The sequence below is a fragment of the Phasianus colchicus genome, chromosome 29, assembly GCF_987193195.1.
Source record: "Phasianus colchicus chromosome 29, bPhaCol1.hap1.1, whole genome shotgun sequence".
NCBI classification, from domain to species: Eukaryota; Metazoa; Chordata; class Aves; order Galliformes; family Phasianidae; genus Phasianus; species Phasianus colchicus.
Window position 1 is genome coordinate 3,407,881 of NC_143464.1, and position 20,622 is coordinate 3,428,502.

General features: G+C 56.7%; 1 protein-coding gene across 1 annotated transcript in view; it reads right to left on the minus strand.

Annotated features, from left to right (window-relative positions):
* Positions 1–20,622, minus strand: part of LOC149914656 (tyrosine-protein phosphatase non-receptor type 18-like) — a 28,199-nt gene that overhangs the window by 3,597 nt on the left and 3,980 nt on the right. Inside the window, exons 2-4 of the mRNA XM_090126662.1 lie at positions 15,223–15,325; positions 11,277–11,557; positions 4,819–4,881 (exon numbers count right to left, since the gene is read on the minus strand). Of these exons, the coding sequence (XP_089982788.1) occupies positions 4,819–4,881; positions 11,277–11,557; positions 15,223–15,325 (447 nt within the window). The remainder of the gene's footprint in view (positions 1–4,818; positions 4,882–11,276; positions 11,558–15,222; positions 15,326–20,622) is intronic.

The window sequence follows — 20,622 nt, forward strand, 5'->3', positions numbered from 1 at the left end:
CTATGGGGCATCTATGGGGCAGCTGTGGGGCAGCTATGGGGCGGATATGGGGCTGCTATGGGGCTGCTATGGGGCTTCTATGGGACAGTTATGGCACAACTATGGGGCACTTATGGGGCAGCCATGGGGCAGCTATGGGGTGGCTATGGGGCAGCTGTGGGGCAGCTATGGGGCGGCTATGGGGCAAATATCAGGCGGCTATGGGGCAGGAGTGGGGCAGCTATGGGGCAGCTGTGGGGCAGTTGTGGGGCGGCTATGGGGCAGCTATGGGGCAGCTGTGGGGCAGATATGGGGCAGCTATGAGGCGGCTATGGGGCAGCTAAAGGGTGGCTATGGGGCAGTAGTGGGGCAGCTATGGGGCAGCTATGGGGCGGCTATGGGGCAGCTGTGGGGCAGCTGTGGGGCGGCTATGGGGCAGCTATGGGGCAGCTATGGGGAGGCTATGGGGCGGTTATTGGGCGGTTATGGGGCAGATAGGGGGCAGCTATGGGGTTGCTGTAGGATCCCTATGGGGCAGCTAAGGGGCAGCTATAGGGCAGCTATGGGGCGGCTATTGGGCAGTTATTGGGCAGCTATAGGGCAGCTATGGGTCAGCTATGGGGTAGATGTGGGTCAGCTATGGGGCGGCTATGGGGCAGCTATGGGGCAGCTAAAGGGCAGCTATGGGGCAGCTGTGGGGCAGCTATGGGGCAGCTATGGGGCAGCTGTGGGGCAGCTATGGGGTGGCTGTGGGGCAGCTATAGGGCAGCTATGGGTCAGCTATGGGGTAGATGTGGGTCAGCTATGGGGCGGCTATGGGGCAGCTATGGGGCAGCTGTGGGGCAGCTATGGGGCTGCTATGGGGCAGCTATAGGGCAGCTATGGGTCAGCTATGGGGTAGATGTGGGTCAGCTATGGGGTAGATGTGGGGCAGCTATGGGGCAGCTAAAGGGCAGCTATGGGGCAGCTGTGGGGCAGCTATGGGACAGCTATGGGGCAGCTGTGGGGCAGCTGTGTGGCAGCTATGGGTCAGCTATGGGGTGGCTGTGGGGCAGCTATGGGCAAATATGGGGTGGTTGTGGGGCTGCTGTGGGGCAGCTATGGGGCAGCTGTGGGGCGGCTATGGGGCAGCTATGGGGCAGAAGTGGGGCAGCTATGGGGCAGCTATGGGGCAGAAGTGGGGCAGCTATGGGGCAGGAGTGGGGCAGCTATGGGGCAGTTATGGGGCATCTATGGGGCAGCTGTGGGGCAGCTGTGGGGCACATCTGGGGCAGCTATGGGGCAGCTATGGAGCAGTTATTGGGAGGCTATGGGGCAGCTATGGGGCAGTTATGGGGCCACTATGGGGCAGCTATGGGGCAGTTGTGGGGCGGCTATGGGGCAGCTATGGGGCAGCCATGGGGCAGCTATGGGGCGGCTATGGGGCAGCTATGGGGCAGCTAAGGGGCAGCTATGGGGCAGCTATGGGGCAGCTATAGGGCACATCTGGGGCAGCTATGGGGCAGCTATGGAGCAGTTATTGGGAGGCTATGGGGCAGCTATGGGGCAGTTATGGGGCCACTATGGGGCAGCTATGGGGCAGTTGTGGGGCGGCTATGGGGCAGCTATGGGGCAGAAGTGGGGCAGCTATGGGGCAGGAGTGGGGCAGCTATGGGGCAGTTATGGGGCATCTATGGGGCATCTATGGGGCGGCTATGGGGCAGCTATGGGGCAGCTATGGGGCAGCTATGGGGCGGCTATGGGGCGGCTATGGGGCAGCTGTGGGGCAGCTGTGGGGCAGCTGTGTGGCAGCTATGGGGCAGCTATGGGGTGGCTGTGGGGCAGCTATGGGCAAATATGGGGTGGTTGTGGGGTAGCTGTGGGGCAGCTATGGGGCAGCTGTGGGGCGGCTATGGGGCAGCTATGGGGCAGCTATGGGGCAGCCATGGGGCAGCTATGGGGCAGCTGTGGGGCAGCTATGGGGCAATGATGGGGCAGCTGTGGGGCAGATATGGGGCAGCTATGGGGCAGCTGTGGTGCAGCTATGGGGCAGCTATGGGGCAGCTATGGGGCAGTTGTGGGGCAGCTATGGGGCAGCTATGGGGCAGCTATGGGGCAGCTGTGGGGCAGCTGTGGGGCAGCTGTGGGGCAGTTATGGGGCTGCTATGGGGCAACTACGGGGCAGCTATGGGGCAGCTGTGGTGCAGCTATGGGGCGGCTATGGGGCAGCCGTGGGGCAACTGTGGGGCAGTTATGGGGCAGCTATGAGGCTATGGGGCAGCTGTGGGGTAGCTATGGGGCAGCTGTGGGGCGGCTATGGGGCAGCCGTGGGGCAGCTGTGGGGCTTCTATGGGGCAGCTATGGGGCAGCTATGGGGTGTCTGTGGGGCAGCTATGGGCAAATATGGGGTGGTTGTGGGGCAGCTGTGGGGCAGCTATGGGGCAGCTATGGGGCGGCTATGGGGCAGCTATGGGGCAGATGTGGGGCAGCTATGGGGGGGCTATGGGGCCACTATGGGGCAAAGGTGGGGCGGCTATGGGGCAGATAGGGGGTGGCTATGGGGCAGATCTGGGGCAGCTATGGGGCAGCTATGGGGCAAATATCGGGCAGCTATGGGGCACATATGGGGCAGCTATGGGGCAGATGTGGGGCATCTATGGGGCTTCTATGGGGCAGCTATGGGGCAGCTGTAGGGCCACTATGTGGCAAAGATGGGGCGGCTATGGGGCAGATATTGGGCAGCTATGGGGCAGCTATGGGGCAGCTGTGGGGCTGCAGTGGGGCAGCTATGAGGCAGTTATGGGGAGGCTATGGGGCAGCTATGGGGAGGCTATGGGGCAGCTATGGGGCGGCTATGGGCGGCTATGGGGCAGCTATGGGGCAGCTATGGGGCAGCTATGGGGCAGCTGTGGGGCAGCTATGGGGTGGCTATGGGGCGGCTATGGGGCAAATATCAGGCGGCTATGGGGCAGGAGTGGGGCAGCTATGGGGCGGCTATGGGGCAGTTGTGGGGCGGCTATGGGGCAAAGATGGGGCGGCTTTGGGGCTGCTGTGGGGCAGCTATGGGGCACATCTGGGGCAGCTATGGGGCGGCTATGGGGCAGCTGTGGGGCAGCTGTGGGGCAGCTATGGGGCTTCTATGGGACAGTTATGGCACAACTATGGGGCACTTATGGGGCAGCCATGGGGCAGCTATGGGGCGGCTATGGGGCGGCTATGGGACAGATGTGGGGCATCTATGGGGCATCTATGGGGCAGCTATGGGGCGGCTATGGGGCAGCTATAGGGCGGCTATGGGGCAGCTGTGGGGCAGCTATGGGGCAGCTGTGGGGCAGTTGTGGGGCGGCTATGGGGCAGCTGTGGGGCAGATATTGGGCAGCTGTGGGGCAGATATGGGGCAGCTATGAGGCGGCTATGGGGCAGCTAAAGGGTGGCTATGGGGCAGTAGTGGGGCAGCTATGGGGCGGCTATGGGGCAGCTGTGGGGCAGCTGTGGGGCGGCTATGGGGCAGCTATGGGGCAGCTATGGGGCAGCTATGGGGAGGCTATGGGGCGGTTATTGGGCGGTTATGGGGCAGATAGGGGGCAGCTATGGGGTTGCTGTAGGATCCCTATGGGGCAGCTAAGGGGCAGCTATGGGGCAGCTATGGGGCGGCTATTGGGCAGTTATTGGGCAGCTATGGGGCAGCTATGGGGCGGCTATGGGGCAGCTATGGGGCAGCTATGGGGCAGCTGTGGGGTAGCTATGGGGCAGCTGTGGGGCGGCTATGGGGCAGCTGTGGGGCGGCTATGGGGCAGCCATGGGGCAGCTATGGGGCAGCTATGGGGCAGCTATAGGGCAGCTATGGGTCAGCTATGGGGTAGATGTGGGTCAGCTATGGGGCGGCTATGGGGCAGCTATGGGGCAGCTAAAAGGCAGCTATGGGGCAGCTGTGGGGCAGCTATGGGGCAGCTATGGGGCAGCTGTGGGGCAGCTATGGGGTGGCTGTGGGGCAGCTATAGGGCAGCTATGGGTCAGCTATGGGGTAGATGTGGGTCAGCTATGGGGCGGCTATGGGGCAGCTATGGGGCAGCTGTGGGGCAGCTATGGGGCAGCTATGGGGCAGCTATAGGGCAGCTATGGGTCAGCTATGGGGTAGATGTGGGGCAGCTATGGGGCAGCTAAAGGGCAGCTATGGGGCAGCTGTGGGGCAGCTATGTGGCAGCTATGGGGCAGCTGTGGGGCAGCTGTGTGGCAGCTATGGGTCAGCTATGGGGTGGCTGTGGGGCAGCTATGGGCAAATATGGGGTGGTTGTGGGGCTGCTGTGGGGCAGCTATGGGGCAGCTGTGGGGCGGCTATGGGGCAGCTATGGGGCAGAAGTGGGGCAGCTATGGGGCAGCTATGGGGCAGAAGTGGGGCAGCTATGGGGCAGGAGTGGGGCAGCTATGGGGCAGTTATGGGGCATCTATGGGGCAGCTATGGGGCAGCTGTGGGGCAGCTGTGGGGCACATCTGGGGCAGCTATGGGGCAGCTATGGAGCAGTTATTGGGAGGCTATGGGGCAGCTATGGGGCAGTTATGGGGCCACTATGGGGCAGCTATGGGGCAGTTGTGGGGCGGCTATGGGGCAGCTATGGGGCAGCCATGGGGCAGCTATGGGGCGGCTATGGGGCAGCTATGGGGCAGCTAAGGGGCAGCTATGGGGCAGCTATGGGGCAGCTATAGGGCACATCTGGGGCAGCTATGGGGCAGCTATGGAGCAGTTATTGGGAGGCTATGGGGCAGCTATGGGGCAGTTATGGGGCCACTATGGGGCAGCTATGGGGCAGTTGTGGGGCGGCTATGGGGCAGCTATGGGGCAGCTGTGGGGCGGCTCCTCACCCAGTGGCGGAGCAGCGCTGCCTCCCGGCGGCGTCACTTCTTCATAGGCGCCATCAGGGGGCGCTGTGGGGACACAGAGCCCATAAAAAACCCCACAGAAACCCCAAAGATCCCATAAAGATCCCCTTGATCCCCTATAGGAACTTCTATAGAACGCCCTGACCCCATGAAATCCTACAGTGAGCCCATAGAACCCCATAGATCCCATAGATCCCCATAGAAACCCATAGAACCCCACACAACCCCATAGAGTCCCATAGAACCCCATAGATCCCATAAAATCCCACAGTGACTCCATAGAACCCCATAGAACCCCATAAAAACCCCATAAAGCCCATAGAATCCCATAGAAACCCCATAGGCACCCCATAGATCCCCATGGAACACCATAGAACCCCATAAAACCTCCTGACACCATAAAATCCCACAGTGACCCCATAGAACCCCATGGAACACCATAGAATCCCATATAACACCCATAGAACCCCATAGAATCCCACAGATCCCCATAGAATCCCATAGAAACCACATAGAACCCCATAAAACCCCATAGATCCCCATAAAACCCCATGGAACCCCATAGAACCCCATAGCACACCATGACCCCATAAAATCCCACAGTGACCCCATAGAACCCCATAGAACCACATAGATCCCCATAGAACCCCATGGAACCCCATGGAACCCCCATAGAACCCTATCGAACCCCATCGAACCCCATAGAATCCCATAGACACCCCATAGATCCCCATAGAACCCCATAGAATCCTCTGACCCCATAAAATCCCACAGTGACCCCATAGAACACCATAGATCCCATAGATCCCCATAGAAACCCATGGAACCCCATGAAACCCCATAGAACCCCATAGAAGCCCCATAGACACCCCATAGATCCCCATAGAACCCCATAGAACCCCATAGAATTCTCTGACCCCTTAAAATGCCACAGTGACCCCATAGAATCCCATAGAACCCCATCAAACCCCATAGAATCCCATAGACACCCCATAGAATCACATAGAAACCCCATGGAACCCCATAACACCCAATGACCCCATAAAATCCCACAGTGACCCCATAGAACCCCATAGAACCACATAGAACCCCATAGAACGCCCTGACCCCAAAAAATCCCACAGTGACCCCATAGAACCCCATAGAACCACATAGAACCCCATAGAACGCCCTGACCCCAAAAAATCCCACAGTGACCCCATAGAATCGCATAGATCCCCATAGATCCCGATAGAACCCCATTGAACCCCATAAAATCCCATAGAAACCCCATAGACACCCCATAGAATCCCATAGAAACCCCATAGAATCACATAGAAACCCCATGGAACCCCATAACACCCCATGACCCCATAAAATCCCACAGTGACCCCATAGAACCCTATAGAATCCCATAGAACCCTATAGAACCCGATAGAACCTCAAAGAACCCCATAGAACCCCATAGAATCCCATAGAAACACCATAGACACCCCATAGATCCCATAGAACCCCATAGAACCCCATAGAACCCCATAGAATCCTCTGACCCCATAAAATCCCACAGTGACCCCATAGAATCCCATAGAACTCCATAGATCCCCCATGAAACCCCATAGAACCCCATAGAATGCCATAGAACCCCATATATCCCCTATAAAAACCCCATAGAACCCCATAGATCCCCATAGAACCCCAAAGAATCCCAGAGAACCCCGTAAAACCCCATAGATCCCCCATAGAACCCCATAGAACCCCATAGAATCCCATAGAAACCCATAGAAACCCTATAGAACCCCATAGATCCACAAATAGATCCCATAAAACCCCATAGAAGCCCATAGAAACCCAAAGAACCCCATAACCACCCCATAGAACCCCATAGAACCCCATAAAACCCCATAGATCCCCATAAAACCCCATGGAACCCCATAGAACCCCGTAGAACCCCATGGATTCCCATAGAACCCCATAGAATCCCAAAGAACCCCATATATCCCCTATAAAAACCCCATAGAACCCCATAGATCCCCATGGAACCCCAAAGAATCCCAGAGAACCCCATAGAGTCCCATAGAACCCCATAGATCCCATAAAATCCCACAGTGACTCCATAGAATCCCATAAGACCCCATAGAACCCCATAGAAGCCCTGACCCCATAAAATCCCACGGTGACCCCATAGAATCCCATAGAAACCCCATAGAACCCATGGAGCCCCATTGTTCACCCATAGAACCCCATAGAACCCATAGAACCCGAAAAGACCCCATAGAACCCCATAGAACCCCATACAACCCCAGAGAACCCTATGGAACCCCATAGAAAACCCATAGAACCCCCTGACACCATAAAATCCCACAGTGACCCCATAGAACCCTATAGAATCCCATAGAACCCTATAGAACCCCATAGAACCTCAAAGAACCCCATAAAAATCCCATAGAACCCCATACAACCCCATAGATCCCCATAGAACCCTATAGAAAGCCATAGAACCCCATAGAACCCTCTGACCCCATAAAATCCCACAGTGACCCCATAGAACCCCATGGAACGCCACAGAACCCCACGGAACCCCATAGAACCCCATAGAACCACATAGAACCCCATAGATCCCCCTAGAACTACATCGAACCCCATAAAACCTCATACAACCCCATAGAACCACATAGAACCCCTTAGAATGCCCTGACCCCATAAAATCCCACAGTGACCCCATAGAACACCATAGATCCCATAGATCCCCATAGAAACCCATGGAACCCCATAGAACCCCATCGAACCCCATAGAATCCCATAGAAACCCCAAAGACACCCCATAGATCCCCATAGATCCCCCATAGAACCCCATAGAACCCCATAGAATGCTCTGACCCCATAAAATCCCACAGTGACCCCATAGAATCCCATACAATACCATATATCCCCTATAAAAACCCCATAGAACCCCATAGATCCACAAACAACCCCGTAAAACCCCATAGAACCCCATAACACCCCATAGAACCCCATAGAATCCCATAGAACCCCATAAAACCCCATAAAGCCCCATAGAACCCCATAAAACCCCATAGAACCCCATAGAATCCCATAGAACCCCATAAAACCCCATAAAGCCCCATAGAACCCCATAAAACCCCATAAAGCCCCATAGAATCCCATAAAACCCCATAAAACCCCATAGAACCCCATAAAACCCCATAGAAACCCATAGATCCACCATAAAACCCCATGGAACCCCATAGAACCGCATAGATTGCCATAAAACCCCATAAAACCCCATAAAACCCCATAGATCCCCAATAAAACCCCATAGAACCCCATAGATCCCGCATAAAACCCAGAAAACCCCATAAAACCACATAGAACCCCATAGAACCCCATAGAACCCCATAAAACACCATAGAACCCCACAGATTTCCAAAAAACCCCATAAAACCCCATAGAACCCCATAGATTGCCATAAAACCCCATAGAACCCCATAGAACCCCATAGAATCCCATAGAACCCTATAAAACCCCATAGAACCCCATAGATCCCCCATAAAACCCCATAGAACCCCATAGAATCCCATAAAACCCCATAAAACCCCATAGATCCCCCATAAAACCCCATAGAATCCCATAGATCCCCCATAGAACCCCACAGATTTCCAAAAAACCCCATAAAACCCCATAGAATCCCATAGAACCCCATAAAACCCCATAGAACCCCATAAAACCCCATAAAACCCCATAGAACCCCATAGAATCCCATAGAACCCCACAGATTTCCAAAAAACCCCATAAAACCCCATAGAACCCCATAGATTGCCATAAAACCCCATAGAACCCCATAGAATCCCATAGAACCCCATAAAACCCCATAAAACCCCATAGAACCCCATAGAACCCCATAAAACCCCATAAAACCCCATAGAACCCCATAGATCCCCCATAAAACCCCATAGAACCCCATAGAATCCCATAAAACCCCATAAAACCCCATAGATTCCCCATAAAACCCCATAAAACCCCGTAGAACCCCATAGAACCCCATAGAACCCCATAGAACCCCATAAAACCCCAGAAAACCCCATAAAATCCCATAGAACCCCAAAGATTTCCAAAAAACCCCATAAAACCCCATAGAAACCCATAGAATCCCATAAAACCCCATAAAACCCCATAGATTCCCCATAAAACCCCATAAAACCCCATAAAACCCCGTAGAACCCCATAGAACCCCATAGAACCCCATAGAACCCCATAAAACCCCAGAAAACCCCATAAAATCCCATAGAACCCCAAAGATTTCCAAAAAACCCCATAAAACCCCATAGAAACCCATAAAACCGCATAGAACCCCATAGATCCCCCATAAAACCCCATAAAACCCCATAGAACCCCATAGAACCCCATAGAACCCCATAGAATCCCATAGAACCCCACAGATTTCCAAAAAACCCCATAAAGCCCCATAGAACCCCATAGAAATCCCATAGAACCCTATAAAACCCCATAGAACCCCATAGAACCCATTAGAACCCCATAAAACCCCATAAAACCCCATAAAACCCCATAGATTCCCCATAAAACCCCATAAAACCCCATAAAACCCCATAGAATCGCATAGAACCCCATAAAACACCATAGATTCCCCATAAAACCCCATAGAACCCCATAGAACCCATTAGAACCCCATAAAAACCCATAAAACCCCATAAAACCCCATAGATTCCCCATAAAACCCCATAGAACCCCATAGAACCCATTAGAACCCCATAAAACCCCATAGAACCCCATAGAATCCCATAGAAATCCTTCAGGCCGCACCACCCACTCAAGCCACGCCCCTTTTCTAAGCCCCACGAACCAATCAGACGAGGCCCCTTCTATAAGCCCCGCCCTCCAAGCAGGCCACGCCCGCTTTCAGTCCATCCAACCAATCAGGAAGGCTCACTCCTGGCCACGCCCCTCAATCAGGCCACGCCCCTTTCGAAGCCCCGCCCCCCTTCAGTCGATGCCCGTTTCTAAGCCCCGCCCACTTTAAGGCCACGTGACCAATCGCGTTACACCACGCCCCTTTCTAAGCCACGCCCCCTTGTAGGCCACGCCCCCCCCTAACAGACCGCGCCCCTCTTTTGGTCCCTGCCCACCTATTGGATGAGGCACCTTCCATAAGCCCCGCCCACCGAGCAGGCCACGCCCCCTTTCATTGCCCTCTAGCCAATCAGAAAGGCGCATTTATGGCCACGCCCCCTCGGTCTGGCCACGCCCCTTTTCTAAGCACCGCCCTGCAATCATTTGAAGCCCGTTTCTAAGCCCCGCCCACCAAGCAGGCCACGCCCCCTTTCAGGCCATCCAACCAATCAGGTCTCGACCCCTTTACGCCACTCCCCTTCCGTAGCCACGCCCCCTTTTAGGCCCCGCCTCCATTGAATCAGCCGCGCCCGCTTCTCTAAGCCCCGCCCCCAAGGCCGGCCACGCCCACTTCCGCTCTCGGCCCCCACACTTAAGCCACGCCCCCCTTTAGGCCACGCACCCCATGGGGCCACGCCCCCTTTACAGCCCCACCCTCCAATCAGACGAGGCCCTGTTTACAAACCCCGCCCTCCATGCTGGCCACTCCCACCTAAGGCCACCTTTAAACCACGCCCCCCATCAGGCCACGCCGCTTTTAAGCCACGCCCCCCTTTAAGCCACGCCCTCAATCAGACCACGCCCCCATTTTAGACCCCATCCACCAATCGGTTGAGGCCATTTCTCTAAGCCCCGCCCACCAACAAGGCCACGCCCACCTACGGCCATCTGACCAATCAGGTGAGGGCCCCAACCTCAGGCCACGCCCCTTTGTTGGCCACGCCCCGTTAAAAGGTACCACCCACCAATCAGAAGAGGCAATTTCTATCAGCCCCGCCCACCAAGGATGCCACGCCCCCTTTACGGCCATTTGACCAATCAGAAAGGCCTACTCGTGGCCCCGCCCCTCAATCAGGCCACGCCCATTTCTACGCCACTTCCCTTTCTAAGCCACGCCCACTTCCGGCGCCCTACGGCCCCGCCCCCTTTTAGGCCCCGCCTACTTTCATCAGCCGAGGTCGCTCCTCTAAGCGCCGCCCCTAAGGCCACGCCCACCTAAGACCATCTGACCAATCGCGTTGCGCTGCCTTTAGGCCACGCCCTCCCTCACGCCACGCCCCCCTTTAGGCCACGCCTCTAATCAGACCACGCCCCTTTATAAGCCCGCCAACCAATCAGCCGCAACCCCTCCTCTAAGCCCCGCCCCCAAGGCCGGCCACTCCCCCTTCAATCAGCTTAAACCACGCCCACTTCCGGTCTCGCCCCACCTCCCACTCATTCAGACTCCGCCCCCTTTCATCCCTTCCATCCAATCGGATCCCGCGGCGTTGGCCCCGCCCCCCTTCCCCCCCCCCAAACTGCAGCAGCGCTCCCGATTGGCCGCTCGCGTCTCTTACTTCCCATTGGCTCCCCGCAGTGGGCGGGGCTTCGCGGCGGGGCGGGGCTTCCGAAGAACGGGGCGTGGTCTCCATCGAAACGCACGTGGTCGCGGGTCACGTGGTCCAGCCCGGATTGCGGGAGCTCTCGGGAGGAAGGGGCGTGGACTCGACCGGAAGTGGCCTGCTCTCCACCGGAAGTGACGCATCCTTTCCCCCGGCCCCGCCCCTTGTTGACCACCGCGTACGTCGCGTCCATGGCGGGAGGCGGGGGGAGGGGCGGAGCGGGAACGGAAGTGCTCCTGAAATGGGTGGGAGGGAGTTCCGGTTGCGGTTGGGCGCGACTTCCGGTTGGGGGTGGGTGGGCGGCGTGCGACTTCCGGTTGAGTGGAAGGGAATGAAGAAGTTCCCGGTGATGTTTGAAAGGGGGGGGTGCGGGACTTCCGGTTCTGGTGGGACACGACTTCCGGTTGTGAAGGGACGGGACTTCCGGTTGGGTGGGGGAGAAGGGCGGGGCTGGAGTAAGGAGTGGGGGCGGGGCTGTCACTTTTGGGTAGCCGGGACTTCCGGTTGAGGGCAGTGAGGAACTTCCGGTTGAGAGGGGGCGTAAGGGACTTCCGGTTTGGGGGGTGTGCGGAACTTCCGGTTTTTGGGGGGAAGGCACTTCCGCTTGTGGGGGGGGAAGGGACTTCCGGCTGTGGAGGGGGTAGCTGGGACTTCCGGTTGTGGGAGGGGGACTTCCGTTTAAAGGGGGGGGGTCACGGAACTTCCGGTTGAGGGGGGTTTGCGGGACTTCCGGTAGAGGAGGGACGGGACTTCCGGTTGGGTTGGGTCGGGGTTGTCTCTTAATGGTAGCTGGGACTTCCGGTTTTAAGGGGGGGGTTGCGGGACTTCCGGTTGTGGGGGGTGCGGGACTTCCGGTTGTGCGTGGATTGGGTTCTGATTGCACTGGAGGGAGACTTCCGGTTTTAAGGGGCGGGACATCCGGTTCTGTGAGTCGGGTGGACTTCAACACGTGGGTGGGGATTCTCCCTGTGGTTTAACGCGACTTCCGGTTGGAGTGGGCGGGACTTCCGGTTAGGTGTGAAAGGAACGGTCAGGGCGGAAGACGGGGCGGGACTTCCTTTGTAAGGGGGAGTCAAATTCACTTCCGGGAGGAGGAGAAGTTTCGGTTTGAAAGGAGGAGGGACTTCCGGTGGTGGGAGAGGCCGGGTTTCCGGTTTGAGGGGGAGGGGCTTAAAGAGGGGGCGGGGCTTGGGATGAATGGCAGCCCTGCCCCATAGATGGAAGCCCTGCCCCATAGATCTGACCTCAGCCCCATAGATTTCACCTCTGCCCCATAGATTTGCGACCGTGCCCCATAGATTTGACTCCAGCCCCATAGATTTGATCCCTGCCCCATAGATGGCAGCCCTGCCCCATAGATTTGACTCCAGCCCCATAGATCTGACCTCTGCCCCATAGATTTGCGACCCTGCCCCATAGATTTGACCCCAGCCCCATATATCTGACCTCCACCCCATAGCTCTGACCCCAGCCCCATAGATTTGACCCCCAGCCCCATAGATATGGGACCCTACCTCATAGATTTGACCCCAGCCCCATAGATTTGACCCCCACCCCATAGATTTGACCCCCAGCCCATGTCTCTGACCCCAGCCCCATAGATTTGACCCCAGCCCCATAGATTTGACCTCTGCCCCATAGATATGGGACCCTGCCCCATAGCTCTGACCCCCGCCCCATATCCCTGACCCCAGCCCCACAGCTCTGACCCCCACCCCATAGATTTGACCCCACCCCATAGATATGGGACCCTGCCCCATAGATTTGACCCCAGCCCCATGGATATGACCCCAGCCCCATAGATTTGACCCCCGCCCCATAGATCTGACCCCCACCCCATAGATTTGACCCCACCCCATAGATATGGGACCTTGCCCCATAGATTTGACCCCCAGCCCCATGGATATGACCCCAGCCCCATAGATTTGACCCCCGCCCCATGTCTCTGACCTCAGCCCCATAGATTTGACCCCAGCTCCATAGATTTGACCCCAGCCCCATAGATCTGACCCCTGCCCCATAGATTTGACCCCAGCCCCATAGATTTGACCCCAGACCCATAGATATCACCCTAGTCCCATAGATTTGCCCCCTGCCCCATAGATTTGACCCCCAGCCCACAGCTATGACCCCAGCCCTATAGATTTGGCCCCAGCCCCATAGCTCTGACCCCAGCCCCATAGATTTGACCCCAGCCCCATAGCTCTGACCCCAGCCCCATAGATCTAACACCAGCCCCATAGATTTGACCCCAGCCCCATAGATCTGACCCCAGACCCATGGATTTGACCCCAGACCCATAGATATCACCCTAGCCCCATAGATTTGCCCCCCACCCCATAGATTTGACCCCCAGCCCACAGCTATGACTCCAGCCCCATAGCTCTGACCCCTGCCCCATAGATTTGCCCCAGCCCCATAGATTTGACCCCCAGCCCACAGCTATGACCCCAGCCCATAGATTTGACCCCCGCCCCATATCCCTGACCCCAGCCCCATAGATTTGACCCCCACCCATAGCTCTGACCCCTGCCCCATATCCTTGACCCCAGCCCCATAGATTTGACCCCCGCCCCATAGATATGATTCCTACCCCATAGATCTGACCCCCACCCCATATCTCTGACCCCAGCCCCATAGATTTGACCCCCGCCCCATAGCTCTGACCCCCACCCCATAGATTTGACCCCAGCCCCATAGATTTGACCCCAGTCCCATAGATTTGACCCCAGCCCCATAGAGCTGACCCCCACCCCGTAGATTTAACCCCAGCCCCATAGATTTAACCCCCGCCCCATAGCTCTGACCCCAGCCCCATAGATTTGACCCCAGCCCCACAGCTATGACCCCAGCCCCATAGATTTGACCCCCAGCCCCATAGATCTGACCCCAGCCCCATAGATTTGACCCCCGCCCCATAGCTCTGACCCCAGCCCCATAGCTCTGACCCCAGCCCCATAGATTTGACCCCAGCCCCATAGCTCTGACCCCAGCCCCATAGATTTGACCCCAGCCCCACAGCTATGACCCCAGCCCCATAGATTTGACCCCCAGCCCCATAGATCTGACCCCAGCCCCATAGATTTGACCCCCGCCCCATGTCTCTGACCCCAGCCCCATAGATTTGACCCCAGCTCCATAGATTTGACCCCAGCCCCATAGATCTGACCCCTGCCCCATAGATTTGACCTCAGCCCCATAGATTTGACCCCAGACCCATAGATATCACCCTAGTCCCATAGATTTGCCCCCTGCCCCATAGATTTGACCCCCAGCCCACGGCTATGACCCCAGCCCTATAGATTTGGCCCCAGCCCCATAGCTCTGACCCCAGCCCCATAGATTTGACCCCCGCCCCATAGATTTGACCCCAGCCCCATAGATTTGACCCCCGCCCCATGTCTCTGACCCCCACCCCCTAGATTTGACCCCACCCCATAGATTTGACCCCCAGCCCCATGGATATGACCTCAGCCCCATAGATTTGACCCCCGCCCCATGTCTCTGACCCCAGCCCATAGATTTGACCCCACCCCATAGCTCTGACCCCTGCCCCATATCTCTGACCCCCACCCCATAGCTCTGACCCCTGCCCCATATCTCTGACCCCCACCCCATAGCTCTGACCCCTGCCCCATATCTTTGACCCCCACCCCATAGCTCTGATCCCCACCCCATAGCTCTGACCCCTGCCCCATATCTCTGACCCCCACCCATAGCCTGACCCCCGCCCCATAGATTTGACACCCAACCCACAGATTTGACCCCCGCCCCATACCTCTGACCCCCGCCCCATAGATCTGACCCCAGCCCCACAGATTTGACCCCCGCCCCATATCCCTGACCCCAGCCCCACAGATTCGCCCCTCCCCTCCCCCCGCCCCCCCCCCCAACTTCTCACCTGAGCAATGGGGGCCGTGGGGCCGCCCCCCCCACGCCGTGGGTCCCGGAGGTTCCTTCACTTCCTCCCCGCGGGGAGGCGGAAGCGGAAGCGTCATGGCGGCCTGCAGGAAACCACGTCGCCAACGGGGGAAGGGGGGGGGGGGGAAGAGGGGGGGCAAAGGCAGAGCGGACGGACGCACGGACAACGGAGGGAGACATGGGGAGCCATTGGGAGCCATAGGGAAACATTGGGACCCATACGGACCCGTAGGGAAACATTGGGACCCATAGGGACCCATAGGGAATCATTGGGACCCATTGGGACCCATAGGGAATCCTTGGGACCCATTGGGACCCATTCGGACACATTGGGACCCATAGGGAAGCATTGGGACCCATAGGGAAGCATTGGGACCCATTGGGACCCATAGGGAATCATTGCGACCCATTGGGACCCATAGGGACCCATAGGGAACCATTGGGGCCCATAGAGGCCTATAGGGACCCATAGGGACCCATAGGGAAACACTGGGACCCATAGGGAAGCATTGGGACCCATTGGGACCCATAGGGAATCATTGCGACCCATTGGGACCCATAGGGACCCATAGGGAACCATTGGGGCCCATAGAGGCCTATAGGGACCCATAGGGACCCATAGGGAAACACTGGGACCCATAGGGAAACATTGGGACCCATTGAGGCCCATTGGGGCCCATAGGGAACCTTTGGGATCCATAGGGAAACATTGGGACCCATAGGGAAACATTGGGACCCATTGGGACCCACTGGGACGCATAGGAATCATAGGGACCCATAGGGAAACATTGGGACCCATTGGGACCCATAGGGAATCATTGGGAACCTTTGGGACCCATAGGGAACCTTTGGGATCCATAGGGAACCATTGGGACCCATAGGGAATCATTGGGAACCATTGGGACCCATAGGGAACCTTTGGGACCCATAGGGAACCATTGGGAACCATTGGGACCCATAGGGACCCATAGGGAACCTTTGGGACCCATTGGGACCCATAGGGACCCATGGGGAACCATTGGGACCCATAGGGATGAATAGGGACCCATAGGGAACCTTTGGGATCCATAGGGACCCATAGGGAATTATTGGGACCCACTGGGACCCATTGGAACCATAGGGAAACATTGGGACCCATAGGGAACCATTGGGACCCATTGGGACCCATAGGGAAGCATTGGGACCCATATGGAACCTTTGGGACCCATAGGGAACCATTGGGACCCATAGGGATGAATAGGGACCCATAGGGAACCTTTGGGACCCATAGGGAACCATTGGAATCCATTGGGACCCACTGGGACCCATAGGGACACAGTGGGACCCATAGGGACCCATAGGGAAACATTGGGACCCATAGGGAAGCATTGGGACCCATTGGGGCCCATTGGGACCCCTATGGAACCATTGGGACCCACTGGGACCCATAGGGAAACATTGGGACCCATAGCGAAACATTGGGACCCATAGGGACCGATAGGGATGTATAGGGACCCATTGGGAGCCATAGGGATGCATTGGGACCCATAGGGACCCATAGGGATGAATAGGGACCCATAGGGAATCATTGGGAACCATTGAGACCCATTGGGAGCCATAGGGAAACATTGGGACCCCTTGGGACCCATAGGGAAACATTGGGACCCATTGGGAACCATTGGGACCCATTGGGACCCATAGAGACCCATAGGGATGAATAGGGACCCATAGGGAACCATTGGGACCCATAGGGAATCATTGGGATCCATTGGGACCCATAGAGACCCATAGGGATGAATAGGGAACCATAGGGATCCATTGGGACCCATAGGGACCCATAAGGACAAAGTCGGGCCCATAGAGACCCATAGAGACCCATTGGGACCCATTGGGACCCATAGGGAAACATTGGGACCCATTGGGACCCATAGGGACCCATAGGGACCCATAGGGAATCATTGGGAAACATTGGGACCCACTGGGACCCATAGGGAAACATTGGGGCCCATAGGGAAACATTGGGACCCATTGAGGCCCATTGGGACCCATAGGGACACATTGAGACCCTTTGGGATCCATACGGAAACATTGGGACCCATTGGGACCCATTGGGACACAAAGGGACCCATATGGAAACATTGGGACCCATAGGGAACCTTTGGGACCCATTGGGACCCACTGGGACACATAGGAATCATTGGGACCCATAGGGACCCATAGGGAAACATTGGGACCCATAGGGATGTATAGGGATCCATTGGGACCCATAGGGATGAATAGGGACCCATAGGGAACCATTGGGACCCATAGGGAACCATTGGGACCTATAGGGAATTATTGGGACCCACTGGGACCCATAGGGAAACATTGGGACCCATTGGGACCCATAGGGAACCTTTGGGATCCATAGGGATCCATAGGGAACCATTGGGACCCATAGGGACACATAGGGGCCCATAGAGACCCATAGGGAAACATTGGGACCAATAGGGAAACATTGGGACACTTAGGGATCCATTGGGACCCATTGGGGCCTATTGGGACCCATAGATACCCATAGGGACCCATTGGGACCCATTGGGACCCTTTGGGACACATTGAGACGCTTTGGGACCCATAGGGATCCATTGGGACCCATAGGGAAACATTGGGACCCATAGGGAAACATTGGGACCCATTGAGGCCTATTGGGACCCATAGGGACACATTGGGACCCTTTGGGGCACATAGAGAAACATTGGGACCCATAGGGACCCATAGGGACCCATAGGGAAACACTGGGACCCATAGGGATGAATAGGGACCTATAGGGAACCAGTGGGACCCATAGGGACCTATAAAGATCCATAGGGACCCATTGGGGCCATAGGGAAACATTGGGACCCATAGGGAAACACTGGGAAACATAGGGACACATAGGGACCCATTGGGGCCCATAGGGACCCATAGGGAATCATTGGGATCCATTGGGAGTCTTAAGGATCCATTGGGACCCATAGAGACCCATAGAAACCCATTGGGACCCATAGGGAAACATTGGGACCAATTGGGACCCATAGGGACACAAAGGGACACATTGGGACCCATAGGGAACCTTTGGGACCCATTGGGACCCACTGGGACGCATAGGAAACATTGGGACCCATTGGGGCCAATTGGGACCCATAGGGACCCATAGGGAAACATTGGGACCCATAGGAATGTATAGGGATCCATTGGGACCCATAGGGAACCATTGGGACCCATAGGGACACACTGGGACCCATAGGGATGAATGGGGACCCATTGGGACACATTGGGGCCCATTGGGACCCATAGGGACCCATAGGGATTCATTGGGACCCATTGGGGCCCATAGGGATCCATTGGGGCCCATAGGGATGAATGGGGACCCATAGGGACCCATAGGGAAACATTGGGTCCATTGGGACCCATAGGGACACACTGGGACCCATAGGGATGAATGGGGACCCATAGGGATTCACTGGGACCCATTGGGACCCATAGGGACCCATAGCGATTCATTGGGACCCATTGGAATCCATAGGGAAACATTGGGACACATTGGGACCCATACGGAAACATTGGGACCCATAGGGACCCATAGGGATCCATTGGGGCCCATAGGGATGAATGGGGACCCATAGGGACCCATTGGGACACATTGGGGCCCATTGGGACCCATAGGGACCCATAGGGATTCATTGGGACCCATTGGGACACATTGGGACCCATAGGGACCCATAGGGATCCATTCGGAGCCATAGGGACCCATAGGGACCCATAGGGACCCATAGGGATCCATAAAGATCCATAGGGAACCATTGGGATCCATTGGGACCCATAGGGGAACATTGGGACCCATACGGACCCATAGGGACTCATAGGGACCCATAGGGGAACATTGGCACCCATAGGGGCCTATAGGGACCCATAGGGGAACATTGGGACCCATAGGGACCCATAGGGATCCACTGGGACCCATAGAGATGAATATGGAACCATTGGGACCCATAGGGAATCATTGGGATCCATTGGGATCCATGGGGACCCATAGGGACACATTGGGACCCATAGGGACCCATAGGGACCCACAGAGATCTATAGGGACCCATAGGGACCCATAGAGATCTATAGGGACCCCATTGAGATCCATAGGAACACATAGAGACCCACAGAGATCTATAGGGACCCATAGGGACCCATAGGGACCCATAGAAACACCCAAACACCATAGGGACCCATAAGGACCTATAGGGAGCTTAGGGACAAATAGGGACCCATAGAGACCCATAGGGACCCATGGGGACCCATAGGGACCCCATAAAGACCCATAGGGACCTCAGGGAGACCCCATAGAGACCCCATAGACCCCATAGACCCCATAGGAATCCCATAGACCCCACACAGACCCCATAGAGACCCCATAGAGACCCATAGGGACCCATAGGGACCCATAGGGACCCCATAAAGACCCATACAGACCCCATAGAGACCCATAGCGACCCATAGAGACCCCATAGAGACCCATAGGGACCCCATAAAGACCCATACAGACCCCATAGAGACCCATTGGGACCCATTGGGACCCCATAGAGACCCCATAGAGACCCATAGAGACCCATAGAGACCCATAGGGACCCCAGAGGGACCCCATAGAGACCCATAGGGACCCATAGGGACCCCATAAAGACCCATACAGACCCCATAGAGACCCACAGGGACCCATAGGGACCCCAGAGAGACCCATAGGGACCCCATAAAGACACATACAGACCCCATAGAGACCCATAGGGACCCCATAAAGACCCCATAGGGACCCAAAGGGACCCCATAGGGACCCATAGGGACCCCAGAGAGACCCATAGGGACCCATAGGGACCCCATAAAGACCCCATAGACCCCATAAAGACCCATAGGGACCTCAGGGAGACCCCATAGAGACCCCACAGACCACATAAAGACCCCATAGACCCCATAGGAACCCCATAGAGACCCCATAGGGACCCCATAGAGACCCCACAGACCCCATAGGGACCCCATAGACCCCATAGAGATCCCATAGAGACCCCATAGACCCCATAGGGACTCCACAGGCCTCATAGGGACCCCATAGAGACCCCATAGAGACCCCACAGACCCCATAGTGACCCCGTAGACCCCCTAAAGACTCCATAGACCCCATAGAGACCCCCTAAAGACCCCATAGAGACCCCAGGGAGACCCCATAGAGACCCCACAGACCCCATAGACCCCATAGACCCCCTAAAGACCCCATAAAGACCCCATAGAGACCCCCTAAAGACCCCACAGACCCCATAAAGACCCCATAGTGACCCCATAGGGACCCCATAGACCCCATACAGACCCCACAGACCCCATAGAGCCCCATAGAGACCCA